The sequence below is a fragment of the Homalodisca vitripennis genome, chromosome 1 (assembly GCF_021130785.1).
Source record: "Homalodisca vitripennis isolate AUS2020 chromosome 1, UT_GWSS_2.1, whole genome shotgun sequence".
NCBI classification, from domain to species: Eukaryota; Metazoa; Arthropoda; class Insecta; order Hemiptera; family Cicadellidae; genus Homalodisca; species Homalodisca vitripennis.
Window position 1 is genome coordinate 43,468,776 of NC_060207.1, and position 21,720 is coordinate 43,490,495.

The window sequence follows — 21,720 nt, forward strand, 5'->3', positions numbered from 1 at the left end:
TGTTAATAGTATTTTTTTAGTTTATTGGCGATTTAATAATCATGATTTAAAACACCAACATTGCAGCTGGAGGAGCAGGTGATGCGTGGTATACAGGCCTAGGGCAGGACGTTTTTTTGTAAAATTACCTGGTCACAAGAAAACTTGTTAGGTTTGTTCAAATAAGGGGACCAAATGTAACAGGAGTAATATAAAAAGATCAATAACTGTCAGTTCTCCTTCCCAAGATGGCTGCCATCCAATGTATTTGTTTAAACATATTTGCAATTAGGCCTATCCAATTGTTTGATAAGCCTACCATTTCTGTAAATATATAAAACAGTATTAGCAAAAATGTTTAAATATATTTTGTTACTCAGTGTTTAGTAACATTTTGTGAAACAAACTTCATAAGCTCAATGATTGGAACGCTATTGGTGAGTGATTTGTATTTGTTTTGGGATGTTGTGGTAAAGTTTTTATTATTGTTTGTAGTTTTAAGGTTTACAGTTATTTTTTAACATTAAAACAATTTATAACCACAAAAAACACAAGATAGCAAATTATTAAAATGCTTTAATAAACTTTAAATTTCTCTATTTAATTAGAGAATTTTGCAAATATTGGTACCATAAACATAACAATACACTCAGTAGAAATTGGAAAAAAATGATTTATTATACAAAAACATAAAAATATAAAGTAGTGTGCATGCAGCAGTTTTATAACTTTCAAAACATGGGCGTAGCAGTTTTAAGAAACAATAATTTTTTTCCAGGTTAAAACAGTTAAATGTCTTTACATAATAAAGGAATCTACACATAACAATTTTGGCTCTTCTACAATTTAATGAAACAAAGTAATAATTCGGTTATTTAATTTGTAAAATCATCAATAAATAGCAATGAGACATTAATCATATGCACTTAACATCAAAGTAAAATTAATTATTTGTATCGGAATTGAGAATAGGTGGTAAACCATTGTAGAATTCCCTCATACCGATCAGAGTTATCATGTATTTTGCCAGCCTTTCCACCACAATGTACCAACTTTATATTCCTTGATTGAAATGTTAAATTAGACCTTATTATTTCTGTAAAGGAATGTCCAAAAGTCTTTAACCATATAAACAACGTGTACATCATTATTCTACAAACAACGGTTGACTACACTAAGGTGATTGTAATATGAATAAACAGAAATATCTTCGAAATTATGCTTCATATTTTTACTAATACTTCATTTTCTTGTGATGATTAACTTGATCCCACTCTTCAATAAACATAAAAAAATAAGTAATTTCATTCACTTTTATATTTACACTAAAAAATTGGTACTGGTAATAAATAATACCAATAAATAATAACTTTTAAAAACAGCAATTATACCAATTATTTAATTTTTGTTATATTGATAAAAATAAGTATTAGAGCTAAATAAAAAAGTTCATAACAATAACATAATGAATGTTTTCAATTAGCACTTCTTTGTAAAGTTTTGAATAAAGGTTGCTGTAAATTCTTTAGCTTTTTACCTGAGGTGGAGGAGGGAGATACTGGGGTAAAGGCACATTAGCTCTCATTGGCGGCATCGCTGGGGTCTGGGGTCTATTGAAAACCTATTACAACAAGTGACTTTTAATAGAATTTGTTTTACACAATACAGTAAAATAAAAATATGTAAATAGTAAATGACTTGTTAATTTCTAATAAAAATATTGTATTTGATTCCTAAACCAATAAAATATATTATACTAGATAACTAGCCCAACTCATTAACACGTTCACAACAACGGTTAATTTCCGGACTGTTTTATTTGTAGTCAAATTTTTCAATAAATTGCAACACGTTATCGTTTTTTTACGTTAAACATCAAAGTTTAAAAAAAATGTATGTGAGCTTCGCAATTTTGCACAAAAAAGTTATTTCAATATATTTTTTCTATTCTTCTCTGTGTACCCCAAGAGGAACCTAAAAAATAATTTAGCTTAAAAATTGAGCAATCGTATGCCTGACGGGGTACACGATAATCTGAGGTATTTATTTAAGCGCAGGATCACATTTAACAAACCACCAAGACAGGCAAACAATAAAAGCACAATAAGGAATTCATAGCAATGTGTACCCTATCGGGCGCACTATGCCCTTTGTTATAGCCCGGTGTGTCGGGTACTCAACGGCAGTTGTGATAGGTTGCGTGTACTCAATGGGGTACACACAGTTGTGAACGTGTTAACCCATTCCTTATAGAATACCATAAAATATTCCAAAACTTTTTTTGCTATTTCTAAAGTCCAACCCTTTTCCAATAAGTTTGTTTTAAAACAGAGTTTCTTATGGAAAAACAAATATACTAAGTACATATCATTCACCACAATGTAGAAAAATCACAACAACCAATATTTCAAACCTTGTATTCCAAGAGGTTTTTTGACAGCATAGGTTGTTGTGATTTTCAATATAGTGATTACAATAAAACCTCCACCTTCAACATGACATATACCATTAGAATTAATAGGTAATCGTAACTATTACGATTAATATATATGATTAGGATTTATTTCACTAATTGAAAAACTAAAATTTAAGTTTCTAGACTGAAGTAAGTATTTCGTGAAGGTCGCATGAACATAAAAAATGGCATCCGGAGTGGGTGCCCCATCACTTCCACATCAGATGAGAAAGTTGATTGAATAATTGAACTGTGTGCAATGACAGTTGAATAACAATCAGTGCTATTGCCTATGAACTTGAGGCACATGGAGTGTGTCTCACAGCATTATATTCATAAAGATTTGAACATGAATCATGTTTCCAAAATAGTTGTCATCTGAAATAAAACAGAAATAAGATTAAATCTGCCTAGCAACTCAACTGGCATTGCTGACCAAGACGAGTTCATTGATCAAAATTTTAAGATGAGTTGTACAATTGGTTTTCTATTTTTGTACAATCTATTTTTGTAAGTGATGAGTTTTCTGTAAGACCCTCAGACAAAATGTCAATTATCTAAATGAAAGGAAAAAAGTGAACCACAGAAAAAACATTCCACTTTGACAAACCTGGGGATGGTGGTGTTAGGAATGATTTTTTGAAAATGACAGGCTCTCACTGTTCACAACAAATGTATACCTCAAGAACGAATCTTTTATAAAGAATTACTCTACATTAATATTCCCATAGTTGCTATCAGAAGAAATCTCAGCACTTGCAACACATTTTAAACAAGTAGAAAACGTATGAACCTATTTTATTTGTAGAACACATCCAAAAATGTTAAGTATATAGTTTCTGGAACACACATTATAACAATTTTATCATTCAATGTATTTAAGAACATTTTTGTTGTTGTAAGAATGTTAAACATAAAAGTTATAGAACATAAATTCAAATATAAAGTTAATATCCTATATTAATAAACATAATCTAATTATTAATAATATGATTTATTATTCAGTGTGACCACCCAAAACCTGTTTTTAAATCCCCGGTTTTTCTGGTAAAAGATTTCTGATTCTCTAGTCAATTTTTAAACCAAATAAACAACTGTAATACTCTATATAGCCCATACGCCACGCGGAAAGGTGAAAGAAAATTTTGCCGCTAGAAATATGCAAGCGATTCGGTGACGATTCATTGCTACCATCTATTTTATGCTCCTTAGTTTTTTTCTCTGTGTCTTTCGATGTGTCGACATAACATTGTGTATATCTAACTTTCCTTTCTATAATAGTTGGAAAATAGATGTATCCAATTTGGAAAAATAAGGAGAACAAACAATTACCAACTGCACTATTATGTTGTAGATTCCAGTCCAGCACTGCGGGTCAGATGTCTGCGGTGCTTTTGGTACGAGACGATTTTGCCATTACACAAGGTCGGTTCGGTACAAATAAACCAAATACTTTCATCTGAACTCTACTTTTAACTCTGACCTTTTGGGAAAAACAAGACTATGAATGTTATGCTACTTAAAAGGTATTCACAGAGATTCAGGGAAATGAAAATAATTTTAAAACTACAGTCATATCCTCTACCTTCTTTTTTTAAATCTTAGAAATGGTAGGTTATACAATTAGCTTCCAGAATATAATCCATTTACGTAAAAATGTATTGATATATATTTATAGTGAATTTATTTATGTACAAGTACACTAAGTATGACGCATTGATAAAATAAAAACTAGTCATCATCTGTCTACCCCCGAGCAGCTAACATCCGCGCATAGACCAGTAGACATGCTGGCATTGACAAATAAAGACATAAAGTCACAGGTGTTTTATAGTCATGGGCTACGAAACTACATGATGTATGGCTTCTGGTACACGTTGGACTATTTCGTTTGAACAGTTTGAATACTCTCCGACCGATCGTCACATGTGTGGAGAAGTTGTTCAGATGAATAGTTGATCGGAAAACTGGTGGAATTTTTACCAGTTTTCGTCCAGCCAATGCCACTGTGACGGCGAAAACTGATGTGCATGGTAGATTCGTCCTGCTGGCTGTCTGCAGACTGGCAAGTTGCGAGAAAATTGGGAAACTATTATTGCATAATGTGAACATGATAAGCAACTTTACTTTGAGAAGTGTCACAAGTAATTACAGCGGGTATATCGATGGTTTTTGTGAGAGACAATACAAAGGCTGTTCACACATGGTAGTGATGTGTCGGCAGTGTTTACAATAGAAATTGTAATGTCCGACACTAGTTGCAGCAGCAGTTGCGAGAGCTCTTGCACCCGTTTAGACTAGCAATTATTACTGACACAAAACTTATGCAACTTTTTGCCTGTGTAAACGCAGCTAGTTCAGCTGAGGTTTGGATGTGACTCTGATTTCAAAACGTAGCATCTGTTTCTTTGTTTCAACCTATGTAATCTGATGTCCAATCACAGAACACGTGTGTGTGAGGAGAAATCATTCAAAAGCCTCGGCTGTGAAATGAGAAGCAAGCAGTGGGCAGTGAGCGTTAGAGCACCGACTTAAAAGTTAATGTTGTATTGCACATACGGAGAACGTTCGGCACTGGCCACAAGAGACATGAGCAGCATGGGACTAACACACGGTGCAGCTGATCCACCACCAATTCCAGACATTCAATTTTTCTCCTGCCGCTCAGCCTTCAGCTCGTTCCATCATTGCTGTGCATCATGTCGGACCCAAAAGCCTCTTCTCCATAAATTTTCCAGACTTATTTCCTGGTCGGGTGGCCACTCTGTTATTGTAATCTCTTACAATGTATTGAGTAGGCTGATAATTATTTACTTACAGGTGAAACTCTTGCATCAAAACAAAGCTTCCTTGGTTTTTCACTCCTGTAAAATTAAAATTGATATCATAACAGAAATGCACATTTATAAAAGGTAAACATGTATTTTGTCAAGAAAAGAACTGATTTTTAATATGTATGACAATTTGTGTCATTTAGATTTAATACTGAATTTATTCATGTGGACATGTTTCTATGAAAAAGTAATTTCTTGTTCTAGATCTGTACCTTGTCAGCATGCAGCACAGCCTGTACAGATATACATTAGGGGTAATACACTTGGAGAGTTAACTAAACACACTAAACAGGAAAACTAATCTTTGCTGAAGTGACTGTTTTCTGAGTCTTAGACTGTTATAGGCTACCCTTATCATTGAAGATTGAAGTTTCTTAGAATATACCATAGGCACCGAGAACCTTAGAGTTGGTTCTCGATCATCATTAAAATAAATAAGTATAGATGGAAAGTTAAGAAATAACTAGGAATAACATATTACTAGTGGTTTAAGAAATATTACGATTATCTAATATTTCTGTTTTTTAGCCCTTCCCAATCCTATAAAATCCCATACTGATTTCCTCCAGATCTGATTTAATGCATGCAAAATGCTCAAAATGTAACATCTGAATTCACTGATGTACTGCTTCTTCCCCTAGAACTAATTTGTTACCTTTTGTCTATATTTTTACTATATTGCATATTTAAACACAAAAATGTATGTATCTTGCGTATACAAGATAATATTATCTAACATATAAGGACATGACTCCATTTTAGCAGACGACCAAGCTGAAGTGGCAGGCCTGTAGTAGTATCTGAGTTAAAGTTAACCTTTATGAACGCTCACGTGATCTGAGCTTGAATTTGGATACTAACACGAGGGATGTTTTTGATTTTCGCCAACGTGATCTGACGTCGGAAAAGTTGGACGATCTGGGATGTGATCTGAGGTCAGCAAAGTACCGATCGCCAATGCCCTGCCCATCAGTGTGGGCTTTGGTATCGCCTTCCCACACTTCTAGCAAATAAAGAAAAACATCCCTCGAGACAGTACCTTGTTACTCTGAATAATTCAGGCTCAGATCTTGTGAGCGCTCAAAAATATTAACTTTAACTTTTTCTGTTTATAATATGGACAGAATATTTATCTACTTATATAGCCTAATAAAAAACAGTAGATGGGGATGGAGTTGACTCCGGATAATACAAAACTATCAAAAATTACTACTGTAAACCAATCCAACCAGTTATTACTAAGCAGGTGATCAAAAACACATTATTAAGTCATTAGATTTAAAAAAATTGAATTTTTAAGGTACATTTATTCACTTTAGACAAATAAAAATGCACTATCATTTTGGATTGGATAAGTAAGATAAACTTTAATTTAACAGAACATAAAGTCTCCCAAGGGAATTTGCAAATAAATAATTAAAGGACCAGTGGTAGAGAACAAACATTGTTTTTGGAAGGTAATGGCTTATATAATGGCATCCTTCAGGCAGAAGAATTTTGATTTATTCGTTTTTTAATCGTTTACTCAATTTATGTGTGCGTGTGTATAATATAATATAATTCGGATGTTGAGCATCATTTTATGCAGAATGAGTTGGAGAGAGAATTGTGCCTAAATTATATCCTGTGCGTAATTTAAGTATGTGTACTGCAACAAAACTAAAAAAATACATTTTGTTCCAAATATCCTGATTTCAATAATATATCTACCTACCGTTTCATTTAAAAAAATTACACGTTACAATAAATTTATGAAAATAAACATACTTATTCTATTTATTGTTTAGGGAAAAGACTAGAAAAAAAATAAAATTACTGTACTCATGCAAGATCTTATAACATTATAATATGACTTATAAATTATGAAAATTAACTGAAACTAAAAAATGAAATTAAGTAACTAATCTGTATTAAAATATACTTTTACAACTATCTTATGTAAATTTATTATTTACTCCTAATTTATTCTGTGTTTCTAGTTAAATCATTAAAAAACTAATTACATTCTTCGGTTATTAAAATCTGTATAACACATTGAAATAAATTTGATTATACTTACGGGTTGACTGGCGTTCGTGATATTTCAACAGTGCATTCAGCCAAGAGTGCCTTAGGAAGATTTTTTGTTAAGTTCCACATTTCTTGATCAGAGATGGAGTTATTACTCCTGACTGCATACTGGTTTTGCCTAAACAAAGTTAAATTCATACAATAACAACAAAAGAATACATTAACTTCATGAATTAATTTAATTCTTCCATCCAAATTCTGTCAGTCACATGTAAGAAATAAAACAAATAGTTAGTTTTAGTGATCAAAGGATGCATTTTAGTTTTAATATACCTTGGCTCAAAATAATCAACAGTTTGCACTTAATATAAAATCATAAAACAAATAATTTACATTATACTATATCCTATATTAGTACAATGTAATGATTTTGAAAACCACAGGCTGTTGAGGTTAACACTAGCTGGACAGATATTGAACAATAGTTTAGTATGTTGACTGTGCAGTCGCCTTACATGGTCAATAGTACATACATTCTCCTTAGACTTCATGAAGTAAAGGTGTTAACTAGATGCATTATAGCTATACAGACAACACATAGCCTGTAATGCTTTACGGTGGTAGTAGTTATTGCCCACATTAGCCTGTACCACACATACAGAACACTGAGGCCAACTCTACACATACTATATCATAAAATACACACTGCAGTTACAATGGTAACTAGCTCTAAAAATAGTCTTGTTTCCTTCAGATAGTTGGTTCACATTTTGCAGTTGATGTTCTATTGTGTTTTATCGTAATTAATCACGGTTTTGTTATTTAGCCCAGTAAGTTTTCAGGTTTTAGTTTATTTATTGTTAGTTGTTTCAATGACACTTAGTAAAAAAGTAAATGAAAAACACAACTTTAGTATTATCTGGAGGCCATTATTTTTGGAACAGTTTTCTTATCTGGAACCTAAAAAAACTATATTATTAGAAAGAATGTACTTTATTTGACTTACTGTGAAAATTACATGTCATTCTGAAGATCAGTTCTTGTTTTCCGCCTCCCGAAAGGAAGCGATGTCAGCCACTCAGTCTCTATCTACTTCTTGTTATCACGCGATATAAGTAGGTTTACATTAGAAAAGAAATGAAAAATATCCTTTGAAGTAGTACCTAAATTCAAGCACAGATCATGTGAGTGATTGTAAATGACACTAATAACAAATAGTAGATAGGAAAGTGTGGCCTCCTTCTTGCTTACATCGCTTCCTTTCGGGAGGCAGAAAATAAGAACCTATCATCATAATAGTACAGTGTAATTATCACAGTAAGTCAAATAAGTCTGTTTTTTCTAATAATGTAGATTTTAAGGTCCTCTGTAAGGAAAACTCTTCCAAAAATAGTGGCCTCCCGAAAATATCAAAGTGCCTAAAAAACTACAAATTACGTTATGAACTTTAAATGTTTTGGACAATATTTTTTTTAAGCTTATTGTGTTTTTTAGTGAGACTAAATCTATTATAAATTTGTTGTTAAAAATAAATTTAATGACAAATAAAGTTACTTATATCACGTAATTTATAATTAATTACATAACCAAATTAAATCTTACCATGTAGGTTGGTGAGAATATGAATGTGTTTCTTCATCAGAACCAGAACCATTATCTTCTTCCAAAACCACACTCAAGAACTGTGATGGTACCATGGTAATATATCTTTCACTGCCAATATTGAAAAGTTTGTTGGTTGATTGTAAACAAAATCTTATACTGAAAATTACAATTTGCTAACAGGCATTTTCTTTTAAAACTATTTTAAAAGATAAGGTTTCTCAATCTTCACTTACACAGTATTATTTGTTCTCTGATATAATCAAACCCATTCAAAATAGAAATCACATCTATCTTATATAATCTTTGGTGCAATAAAACACAATATCTCATTGCTTTAACTCCTAGATAATAAATCTTTTAGTAAGTAACATCAAATATATTCTTAACTATTTCCTATTGCATGTGGTACAATACAAATTACAAGGCACATGAAACAGGCAAAATTTGTAACTTCAGGATTGGGGTGTGTTTTAGGCGCATCAATCACAGAAAATTTGGGCATGTTTTGACATCTTCACTCCATCTGGAACAGAAGTAAAAATCACATTAAGATTTTCAATGTTATTATTAATAATTAAAGAACTTTTATTGTTAACTCTTACCTCAAGCTTTTAATTAATTACGCCAGTTCTTCATTAAAAGAGTTATCAGAATGATTTTATCCAGTGAAGTCCTCACAGTTGCTGGACTATATTTCCGAAGACAGACAAAGGATACCTTCAGGCCGTCTAATAAAAATTGAAAACATCTAACTCTGTTTTGGACAATCTACTTGTTACATAAATATAAACAGGTAAGGATTGATCATGACAAATGGTAAAATAAAATCATGGTTTTAACATGGGATTTAGCTAGGAAATTTTGTGTTTATTTTCAACATCTTCTAAAAAAAATGCTGAAATGTAAACAAGATAGTCAGTACCCATTCTTTGATAGCTTTCTAGCTATTATCATTCACTGTATTCTCTCTCCTATTCAAGTAGTATGGTATAAGAGTACAGAAAATATTGAATTTACTCCGATACCTGATCTAAATATTTCAATAATAGTGGTTAAATACAACTCAGTATCTATCTTGAAAGACAGCTCAAGCCAGCAATATAAAGGAACAGCGGAGACAAATAATTTTTACTAATAAGTAAGGTGTCTACAGTACAGTAGTTATTGTACATCAATCATCTCTACCTTAACCTTTGTAGTAAAATATAATTATGAACCAAAAGACAATAGTTTGTTTGCTATCTAGTCCTGGATCATTCTAAGTGAAATCAACACATTAAAGTAAAAAAATGTACTTTACCACCTCAGAATTTGATGAAATTTGGTATGAAATCCTCATATAGATTAGGAAAATTGCCAATTTTTTTCCCAAATATTTTGGACGGTTTTAAAGTTACGGCTATGTAAAGTTTCTCAAAATCTACCAAAAGACCAGAACCAACACATTTTGAAAAATTCACCTTAGTTTTTTTTCTAATTGAGCTAGAGAGGTGGGAGTGGTGTCATTTTACTCAGTTTGATATGCTCTTTCGTTAGATGTAAAACACAACATACTTTGACACAAAAAGTATTATTGAAAAATCAAATGCAAAATTTTGATTTTCTCAAAAAGTGCATATTTTAAATTTTGAAAAAAATTCCTAAAAGTAGTTTATATTTTTGGTAAGTGATTCCACTATATATCAGATAATGAATACAAATTTTGGTAAATATTTACTAAATCCACTTCACACTATTTGTCAAAAGTACAACTTAAAATAAGAAAATAAATGTATAGGAAAGTAGTACAATATATATAAAAGGGAGGAAAGCCCAAATAATAACTGAAATTACGTTGGAAATGCCCCTGGCCATCAGTGGCACCTCCAGCCCGCACTTCTCGCAAAAAAAGAAAAACAACCATGAAATAGCACCTAAATTGACCTAGAGCAACAAGCTACTGCTAGACTTGCCGATTACGTGTTGATGGCACGATGGCAAAACTACGTGTCATCCAATAGACTATCTTCAGTGCGACAACAGACAATTACTGAATTCATTTATTTTAACAATTAATATTGTACTCAATAATAATACCAGTACTGTACGTCCAGTTATTGTTTATCACTTCTTAACACATACTTAACCTATAAGTTTCAATTAGGTACTTTATTTAAATTTCATTATTTAAGTAATGTACTGTACTATACGCATATTTAATGAGTTCTTTTTATTGTGTGATGCACCAATTTTCATTTTTTAGGTAATTATTTGCTATAACTGAGCGTTATTGTTTTAACCCTTTGAACCCCAGACCAAAATATTGATGGTGGGAAAAATGTACCAAAACCATTTGACCTAAGAACTACAGAGAATCCCCGGAGCAGAAACAGCTGTATTGCATACTGTTCTTAAAAAATTAATATTTTTGCTATTTTTTAAGCTATTGTCTTGTATTACACACCAAAATGTCCAGAATGAAATTGTGTACACAGAAAAAGTTTAGTCTGAAGTATAAAAAATTGTTTAACAATATTAAAATAACTTTAAAATATATGTTTATAGATTTTTAGGTAAAAAAAAAAAATAGATTTTAAGATTTTTTAATTCAAAAATAAGAAAAATTTTTACTATGGGCACCCACATTTTATTTTTCTAAAATTAGTTTTATGTATGTACTAAAACAATTATATTGATATCTCTAAGATAAAGATTTTGCAACCGCGATCTCACTGAGGCCGGTTGGTCATTGTCCGGAGTAGGCCTAGCAGCGGCGTTACCGCGAGAAGTAGATAGCTGACTAAATGGCATTTCTTCATCTGAGTCCGAGATAGTTGGCCTATAGGTAGGATCAACATCAGTGTCATCACTGAAAATTGTGAGACGTCAGACCAATCATCATCTGATAGGTCAACATCCAGTTGTCTGTCCAATTCACTTGGGTGATTTACAATGTTGTCACTCATTGTTCACAGAACTGATTATTACTATAAGATTAAAACTAAAGAAAAAGTGACTAAAAACAGTCCTCAATTACAACATTTAACTCAATTCACACGCACAAAGACAATATACGTAACATTAGACTGCTTTGTAAACAAATACAGCTGTAGCAACAAAGAGTAATATATTGGTACTTTGGGATTATACCGACCACACCAGTTTGAAGAACACAAAAATATAAATTTATAGAAACAAACATGATAGAACGAAAAAACAACTGTTTAATTACATAATTACAAGCAATTCCAGGTATTGTGATCGGTATTGTTGTCGCTGTTATCTTATCTTTCTCGATAATCCCGATTAGGGCAGGGCGCGGCATCACATGGTTTGCACGGTACATAATTGCCTTTCCATTACAATTCAATTTATATTTCTGATCAGCCCCTCTAGAATTTGATATTTTACTGATAGGTACTATCTCGAGGGATGTTTTTCTTTCGTCGACATCAGAGCGGGGCTGCCGAAGCCCGCGCTGATGGCCGGAGGCACTCGCATTTTGGGTGGCGGAGTGTGATCAAGAATAAAAACAAGTTTTGAGTGTTTTTTCAATAAAGAGTTTAGTTTTAGTTTGGTAATGTTTGTTTTTGTTGAATTTTTGTGTTTAGAGAAATGTAGAGGTAAAACACGGAAGTACAACAAAGCGACGCACCAGCTGAACGGGCGGCTAGATTCTACAATCACGTTATCTACTAGACCGCTCGACTTTGACCTCTGTCTGAGGGTGGGTAGGGGTTTGTGATAAGACAATTCCTGTTTTATATTGACGAAATATTGTTCTACGCTAATCTAGTAATCAGTAGAACCTAAGCAAAATGTCAAATAACGATTCATGTCTGGGTGTGGTCGGTATAATCCCAAAGTACCAATAAATTTTTTTGAGCATAGATGTTATTTTAAATACACTATATTACTAACAAAAATTTGTATTTTACTATAATACTCATAAATATGTATTAATACTCGTAAAATAAGTATTTTACGGTTTCAAATAAATATGTATTAAACGCATATACCATGGCGACGATATTACGTCGCCCGGGGATTCTCGCATCTTCATTGGCGACGAAACATCGTCACCGCGGGGATCTTCGCATATTTTCTCGGCGACGATATTTCGTCACCTGTGGTTCAAAGGGTTAAATAATAAGAATTTCTTCTTGGATCTATTCAGATTAAAACATGTTTGGATTAGCGGGACTTCACTATATATCAGATAATGAATACAAATTTTGGTAAATATTTACTAAATCCACTTCACACCATTTGTCAAAAGTACAACTTAAAATAAGAAAATAAATGTATAGGAAACTAGTACAATATATATAAAAGAGAGGAAAGCCCAAATAATAACTGAAATTACGTTGGAAATGCCCCTGGCCATCAGTGGCACCTCCAGCCCGCACTTCTCGCAAAAAAAGAAAAACAACCATGAAATAGCACCTAAATTCATACTCTGATCAAATGAGTGCTCGTTATTGCCCTACTCAAAAGTTAGTTCAGCATGATCTGATGTTAGTAAAGTGGCCTACCCAGGGACCAACTTGCCCTCAAAAGAATTAAGTGATAAAATTTCAAACAAAATTAAAATCAAAAATAAATAACATAGTAAAAAAATAAAAATTATGGAAACTTACAGAACATTAAATGAAGGAAGGAATGAAGGAAGTGCTCTGGGAAAGTTATGAAGCCGGTCCAGTGTCTAAAACAACGAAATAATAGTGTACCCTCAACTAAAGGATAATGGCTGCCACATTTTATACAAAATGAAAACGCATTCAGAAACCTATGTTAAAAGTACACAAGTACACAATTTCAAAATTGATCATTGGAACATAATCAAAAAAACTAAACACCCACTGCACATATTATACACAGATATAATATGTGTATATTATATTATAATATGTGTATATTCTACAAATACCCTTCACTATTTGCAGAAGGTAAAAGAAAATGCTAATATAAAATAGCTAATAGTGACGACAAAACACATTGAAATGTACTACACAGCAGAATATAATTGAAACGGGTAAAAGTTAATTTAATGGTGACATGCACAAATAAGATGTGTACTGGCCGAAAATATTGAAAAAGAGGAATAAGACCAAGGGTACAGAGAAAAAATATAATTAAAATGTCGAGAAAGAGAAACAAAATTGAGAGCACAAAGGAAAAACATCAACAAAGAGGTGGAATCTGATGAAAAAAGTCAATCAATCTTTACCATCTAGAGGTAGAACTTTTTGAAACAATGCTCTGACCTCTAAAATGAGGTATTCCTTGCACTTTTTTCGCCTGAATGTTACTATCCCCTCCACCAATACCTACCTGTCCTTCCTTAGCTTGTTATCTCCCCCACTAAGAATATCCCCTTCCACTAGATTGGTGGACTATTAGAGATATTACCTAAAATTTCAAACATATAAGTTATTTTGCAATGATGGATCTTGACCACCTAAAAATTCTTACTGGAAATGAAAACATAATATGAAATTGATATAAGTGGTTTGAGATCATTATAGCTAGTGCTAAAGTAAATGAGAGCCAAAGTTTCCTAAGCACTTGACCATGAATGCACATACTCACATTTTAACCCATTGCGGATCACTGACGAGCTGGGCTCGTCACGCAGCGGCCGGGCCTAACGCCGCGGTGACGAGCTCAGGTCGCAAAAGCGGTCTGCTTTTAAATTTCCCTCCAAATAGTTCTGTTAATGTCTGATAGATCGGGCGATTGTCTTCACTTGTCTACTAAGAGTGTTTAACAACGGTCTACGTTTAGAGTTTTCAAAAGTTTTATAAATATCCTACAGATCGCAGTTGTATGTCGAAGTTGAAAAATCATTCATATGAGTTTACTCTCTGCTTTTTAGTGCTTCTGATTGGGTGTTTTCCTCAGTTGTTATTATAATACTTTTGAGGTTAGTGACACAACTAAACGACGCAGACGTACATGTTGGTGGGTTTAGTCTAGACAATGGCCCGGATGTTGCAATCGATTCGCCCGAGCCGCTTTATTTAGACTATGATTCAGACATCATCCCTGCCACGCCGTAACCTTGCTCGCGTGTTATCGTTCCTACATCATGGATACCCCTGCAGGCCCATGTTCCATCTGAACGAATACCTTCGCAGCTGAATTTTCTAGTATACAATAGCGAACGATACAATGTGGCACACCATTGCTGTTCGTGCGGCCGCTGCCCGTGAATTAATTCGCGCCCGCTTGTGCCCGCGCACCAAAACAATACGATCCGCAATGGGTTAAGGGCACTAGGCGCATATTTAAACTAGGAAAGTGGCAGCTCAATTACCTGACATCATTAAGTAAATAGATGGCACTTCGGTAATTGTGAAGTTAACAGCCGATCCGGCAAAATACAAGTTGTGAACTATTAATCTATTGCTATCGTCCTCCTAAACAAAACAATATAAGTTTTCAGTGGGTGGAAATGACAAATAACGAAGTTATAAAACATTAGAGTGGTACTACTTTTCTCATGCGGAGTAATATTGAATTGTTTTATGGGGATCATGAGGTCTTGTTATAATCGTAGTCAATCTCCTATTGGTTGCTGCTGATATCAGCTGTTACGCCATATTTAGATATGTAGGCTAATATAACAGTAATATTGAAATCAGGGGAATTTGGACTAAATAAAACATTTTTGTTAATTTCGAACTTCTAAGAATAAAAGTTCAAATCAGCCTGACACAAGTGGCTCCGGCCATCAACATGGGGCAGTACCAAAAATTGGCAGTTGGCTACATAGGAAAAACATCCCTCAAGGTAGTATCTATCAGTAAAAAATAAAATTTAAAATGGTCTGATCACAAATACCTCTGTCCAGCCACTACTGCTTTATAGGAAACGCAACTTAAAAAAACACAAATATTGTAAATTCACTTAACCATAACTTCTTAATATCTTGCAAGAAAAGTAGTTCCACTTTGAATGTTCTAAAATTCATTATTTGCCTAAAACCTTATATTGTTTTGTTTAGAAGGACAATAGCTACAGGCTAATAATGCGAATCTCGTTTCCGGTGTAAGTAAAAATAAATTTGAAAATAATGTATAGAAATTGAATCAAACTTTCAACAAACCAATAAATAGTGTAAAAAACAAACATAAGTTTAATAAATAAGCAAAACCATCGTAACTGTAACTTCGTATGTACGTATCACATGGGAATTTCCGATCACATAAAAATAGCTTTTCTTAATTTAAAAATAACACATAATTACACAACAGACTTAAGATTCAAGATTCAAGATTCAAGGTTTTTTATTGTCGTTAGGCAATCCCATAGAAATGCAATTGACAAAGTCATAGCTAATTATCTACAATGATCATAGCATATAAATCTTAAAAAATACATATTAGGCACATATTTTTCCTGTAAGTCAATTGAATAAATATGACAGTCAATAAATAATCTAAACTAAGTACATAAATTATTTACTAAAGTTAATGTAAGGTTTTAAAAGTTGAATCTACACACAGTTAAAAATATCATAAATAAATGAATAAATAATTTAAAATCTTAGGCTACTAATATCACAGTTTCAAAAAATCATTCACTGAATAAAAAACATTTTGTTTAAACCACCTTTCTGTTATTTTTTTTTAAAACTTTGCAGGGGTACAGTCCATGCCTTTTCAGGTAATTTGTTAAAAAATTTTAAGTTTCATTTTAATGTGACTTCTATTGGTTTTCTCTAATTTTATTTGAGGCAATTCTAAAAAATAATTTGATCTAGTTGGATATCTATGTACTTCCTGCCGTACTTTAAACAACTCAAGACTCTCTTTAACACTAATTAAACAGCAATATATATATAAATTATAAAAGGGTCATTACTTCTAGTTCTTTAAACATTTCTACACACGACGCCCTAGGTTGAACAGTTTTTTATTATCCTAAGGGCTTTTTTTTGCCATACAAAAACTTTTTCGGAATTACAAGAGTTACCCCATAGGGTTTATGCCATAACGCAAATGAGATTGAAAAAATGCATAGTAGGCCATAATTAGCATATTTCTTGATATACAGTTTTTTAACCTTCTCAAAAGATAGGTTACCCTTGCCAGTTTTTTACACAGTTTCTTCAATGTGATAATCCCAGCTTAACCTACTAATCTAGATACATTCCCAAAAGCTTTACAGGCTTAATGTCTTTATATATTGTGTGATTCAAAGAGAAAATGATTTTTTTCAGTTTTGCTGTTGTTTACCATAAGTTTATTAGCCTCAAACCAATCTAATGCCCTTTTAACTGCCTGGTTTTCTAACTTAACAAGTTCATCAAGACTTTGATCAAAATTTAAGAAGAGTGGTATCGTCAGCGTACAATATTGTTGTACACGGTGTGTTAAAAGCTAAGTCCATTGATGGCAATAACGAAGAGTAAAGGTCCTAACACTGAACCTTGCGGGACACCCACTTTTATTTCTCTAAAATTAGATTTGTCTTGCCCTTGTACAACCATCTGCTCTCTATAACTGAGGAATGATTTGAAAAGATTTAGTTCATTATTCTTAATACCATAACAAAACAATTTTTTCACTATTAATTCATGAGAAATACAGTCAAAGGCCTTTGATAAATCTGATCAGTGTTGCAGACGTCAGAAACTTGACTTTCAAAATTTAAAAGAATTTTTTCCACTACTCTTTCTACACAGCTTTTACAGTACTACGTCCAGAGATGAATCCCAAATTGTTGATCGCAGAACAAATTATTTTGTACAAAGAAAAGATTTAGTTGCATTTTTATACACCCTTCTAAAATTTTACTAAATATTGGTATCAAGGAAAATTGGGCGATAACTTGATGGATTAAGTTTATCTCCTTTTTTATAAATGGGTGTAACTTTACTTATCTTAAAAGCTTTTGGATATTTACCTTGTTCCAGAATCATATTAAAAATAAAGGTGAGAGGTCTTAAAATTATGTCTATGATGTCCTTTACCACTTTGTTAGATATCCCGTAATAGTCCCCTCGCTCCTGATGAGCTCAAGTTTGATACCAATTTTAAAATGTCACTATCTACAATTTTTTTCCAACTAAAGATCTCTATTGCCCTATTAGAATTCAAGACGTAATTATTTGTAAAGTTCTATTGCATTGTTTTCCAATACACCAGTGTTTAAACACTACTATGTCTAGGTTACTTACTAAATTAACAAAATAGTCATTAAATGTATCACATTGAATGCCTGCTGCCTGATCATACTTATTGTTATTGCCAGAGTTAGTTTTTCTGCTTTTATTACATTTCCAGGCTGCTATTATAACATTATACTCTCACTCTGAAAAAACACAATTACAAATTAAAAATGAATAAATTAATTTCCCAATATTTTAAATGCTCAAGAATTCCGCAATCAAACATAAAAACTTTCAAAACTAATTGACTGTAGGCTATTATACTGAATGCGCAATGATTAGAAAAACTAAAATGACTCCATTGTTAAAGAGACTGCGCAAACTGACAGATGGTGTATGATTAAACTTTTCTGACCCCAGAACACTCAGATAAGCTATCTGGAGCAGATAACGCTGAAAAGCATATACAACAAGAAGCTCTATACACAAATATAACTACAAATTTACATTTACTTTTCAATTATTAAAAAAAAAGTTATTTGTGCTTTCTACTCCCTACACCTTATAATTTTTGTTCAGAAGGATGATAGCAATAACGATAAGGTAATAACGTGAAAATTGTATTTTGCCGGGTCGGCAATTAACCCCACTAATACTGGCACTTCTGAAGATAAATTTTATCGTAACCTAAAATATTTACAAACTCTTCTTTCCAGTAATTAAAATATAATTTTCTATTATTTAAAAGAAAATCTACCATATCTAAGTATGTAAATATTTAAATGTGAGAATCTAATATTAGGTCTATATAAAAACCCAATAATATTTATATTATTAGATTTGTTACATTTCATTGCACCATCATTATTGGAAACAAAACTAATTTAATCAATTATATCAAAGGAGAGTAAGGTACATTTTAGAGAAGTTTTGAAGTGAGTTAAAACAGTGTAAACAAACAGAATTATTGTGTTATGTCTACAGATCAAAGAATCAGATTAATTGATCATTTCTTAACAACTGTTAATTCAGCTAATCATACATTTTGGGCAGAGTACCCGTTTGATCAACATATACCAAATACTAAATTAACCCTTCGTACACTGTAAGCGGAATATTCCGCCGAGTAAATCTAACGCGAAACGTTCTAAGCGGAATAGATCGCGGAATCCCCTGACAACGCAGTATATTTACGTTAGTTCTACAAATTGCCGCCAGAATGCTTGAGAGTGAATATTTGGTGATCTAATATTACGCGATGTGAAGCGTGACTCATCAAAACAGCTGGAACCAATCACAACGGAAGCTTTTGTTTGCTTTGTCAGCCCGCGCCATCGCCAGTGAGCAAGCTATACGCTCTAAGCGGAAATACTCGCGCGTGACAGTCAGGCGGCCGCTATGTACTGTTGTTGATTGTTTATAATCTGCTATACTGCTTTAGCTGTCTATTATGCGAGGTTATCCATATAGATAATGTGATAAACTATACATCTATGTAAAACATGTGAGGCCAAGCCTGCCCTCCACCCAGATGAGTGTTTTGAGATTTACCACATACAAGTCCAATATTAGTGTGCCTTTTTTATTTTTGTACCATTTTGTGTTCTTTATATATTTTATATCTGTCATGGATTTGTTCCCTTCATTATCTACTAATGTTGTATAAATAATATGAATTACTGTTGTGCTAACTTTTGCTACTTTCAGAAATGTTTATTGAACTTTATATATTGCGTGTATATTTACATGTATATAATGTACTCTCATATGTAAATAAAATAAAAGCAATACAAAAACTATTATGGGTTTTCAGCAGTTGCAAGACCAATAAACCTAAAAAAATATATAACTTTAAAAAAATTAAAAATTATTATTTTTTTTTTTATTGAGCATTAGAGCAATTTTATACAAATTGCTTTCAGCGTACGAAGGGTTAAAGTCACAAGTTTCAAATTAATAGAAATGGTATAACTTAAACAATTACTTAACGTCATAAATAATTTTTAAAACCCATTACGATTAATCAAACCAAACATTAATACAGGTGAAATGAAAAATGTCATTTAAATAATAAATAAAACATAAAAGACATCTTGAAACTGAGAAAGAAAATAATTATCTTTCAGTGTTATTTTGCACAGTATAAATATAGTATATTTTTATTTTAAAAAAGTGACTTATAGAACAAATTGTATTTAGAATATGAACGTGTGTTCAGCTGATACAGATGATTTTAGTTATTGTTCAAATTCATTACTATTGGTTGAATATATTGATGGATATAATAATTAAATATCATTTCATTATAAAAAACTAGATCCGCTTATCGTACTCTACTAACAATTTTCCATCAACCACTAATTCAGCTAGTTGACACTTTTTTTAATTCTGTTACTCAATAACTTACTGTTCATTTCAAAGATCAAGTTTTTAAACGTTACCTTTGATACAAAAATATATGACTTACTTAAAATATATTTTAATAGTCTATTTAGCCATGAAATAAATATAAATTTGCATCAAATTGGGTCTAATGTAGGTTAATAATTCTTAACTTCACAAGTTTGTTTTTTTAATAGGGTCTATTTTATATTCATTCTTAGTTTTATCAAATAAAAAAATTGGCTAAATTGTGTCAGCCTATACAAAATCAATTTAAATCAGGCATAAAATAAAACTGTAAACTTTGACACTGACAGTTAAAAATAATTGAGTTTCATAACCTAAGGTTAGCTACATACCTATAAATATTTTATGAAAGAAACAAAGTGACACATAATTATTATAAGAAACAAAGGAGGCGTTATAAAATTATCTATGAAAAGGAACAGTCAGTCCCTGACTGGGTCTACGAAAGGTCATGGAACTTTGTGAATTCCATCAAGTACAACAGTAGTACAACCCGGAGAACTTGTTTGCTGAAATGTATCAAAAATTTAGATTGAATAAGTATGAAGTCATGAAATAAAAGTGAGTTTCAATCTCTATAACAAATCGTGATATATAGGAAACTTGCTCAAATTTACATCTATTAACCCTTTTGTGCGAATTAAGAGAAGCAACACAGCCATTTTGAAAATTCCTTTTAATCCTATTTGTGACATTCTTATCTTTGATCCAGTTTCCTAAAATGTAAAATTACTATTATCCACAAATTTACTGATTAAACATAGGAAAATATTTACCTACAAACTGTAAAAGAAGTATTTCCTTTTCAGACCGAACACTTTGACATCTTAAATAAATAGATACAAAATTATTATATTTCCAAAATATTGACAATACTAGAAAAGCAAAGCAATATAATAATATAAAAAAAATGAACGCATCAATTCAACTTCACATATGATCGTTCCATCATAAAGTTCCATTTCCATAATTTAATCAAGAAGCGTGTAAGCATGCAATAAGGCCAATAAACCAAATACTGTATATCATATATGTCACAATGTAGATTTTTCAATTAAGCAAAACAAAATTATAACAGAACTCATAATAAAATTCAAAGTGAAATGTTATCATTCTAGAAACTTCAAATTCTGGAGAAATGTAGATACCAAATATCTAGAGGAGGAATGCATGATTAGGATTAAGGAACTCAAAGAGATTTTATATTATTACAAGATTTAGTGGCGGGTCGAAGGAATGCGTAGACCTGGTGAAGTACTGCAAGTAACAAAAATAATACGTACCCAAATATTGCAACAGAGCAAAGCCCAGCTGTTTAACACAGTGCGGAA

The 21,720-nt window shown here is 32.1% G+C and overlaps 1 protein-coding gene across 1 annotated transcript in view; it reads right to left on the minus strand.

The window, feature by feature from the left end:
• Positions 1-21,343, minus strand: part of LOC124360390 (zinc finger protein 37-like) — a 34,875-nt gene extending 13,532 nt beyond the window's left edge. Inside the window, 5 exon segments of the mRNA XM_046813993.1 lie at positions 1,517-1,600; positions 5,253-5,298; positions 7,328-7,456; positions 8,881-9,406; positions 21,166-21,343. Of these exon segments, the coding sequence (XP_046669949.1) occupies positions 1,517-1,600; positions 5,253-5,298; positions 7,328-7,456; positions 8,881-8,975 (354 nt within the window). The 5' untranslated portion in view covers positions 8,976-9,406; positions 21,166-21,343.
• Between the last annotated feature and the right edge of the window lie 377 nt (positions 21,344-21,720).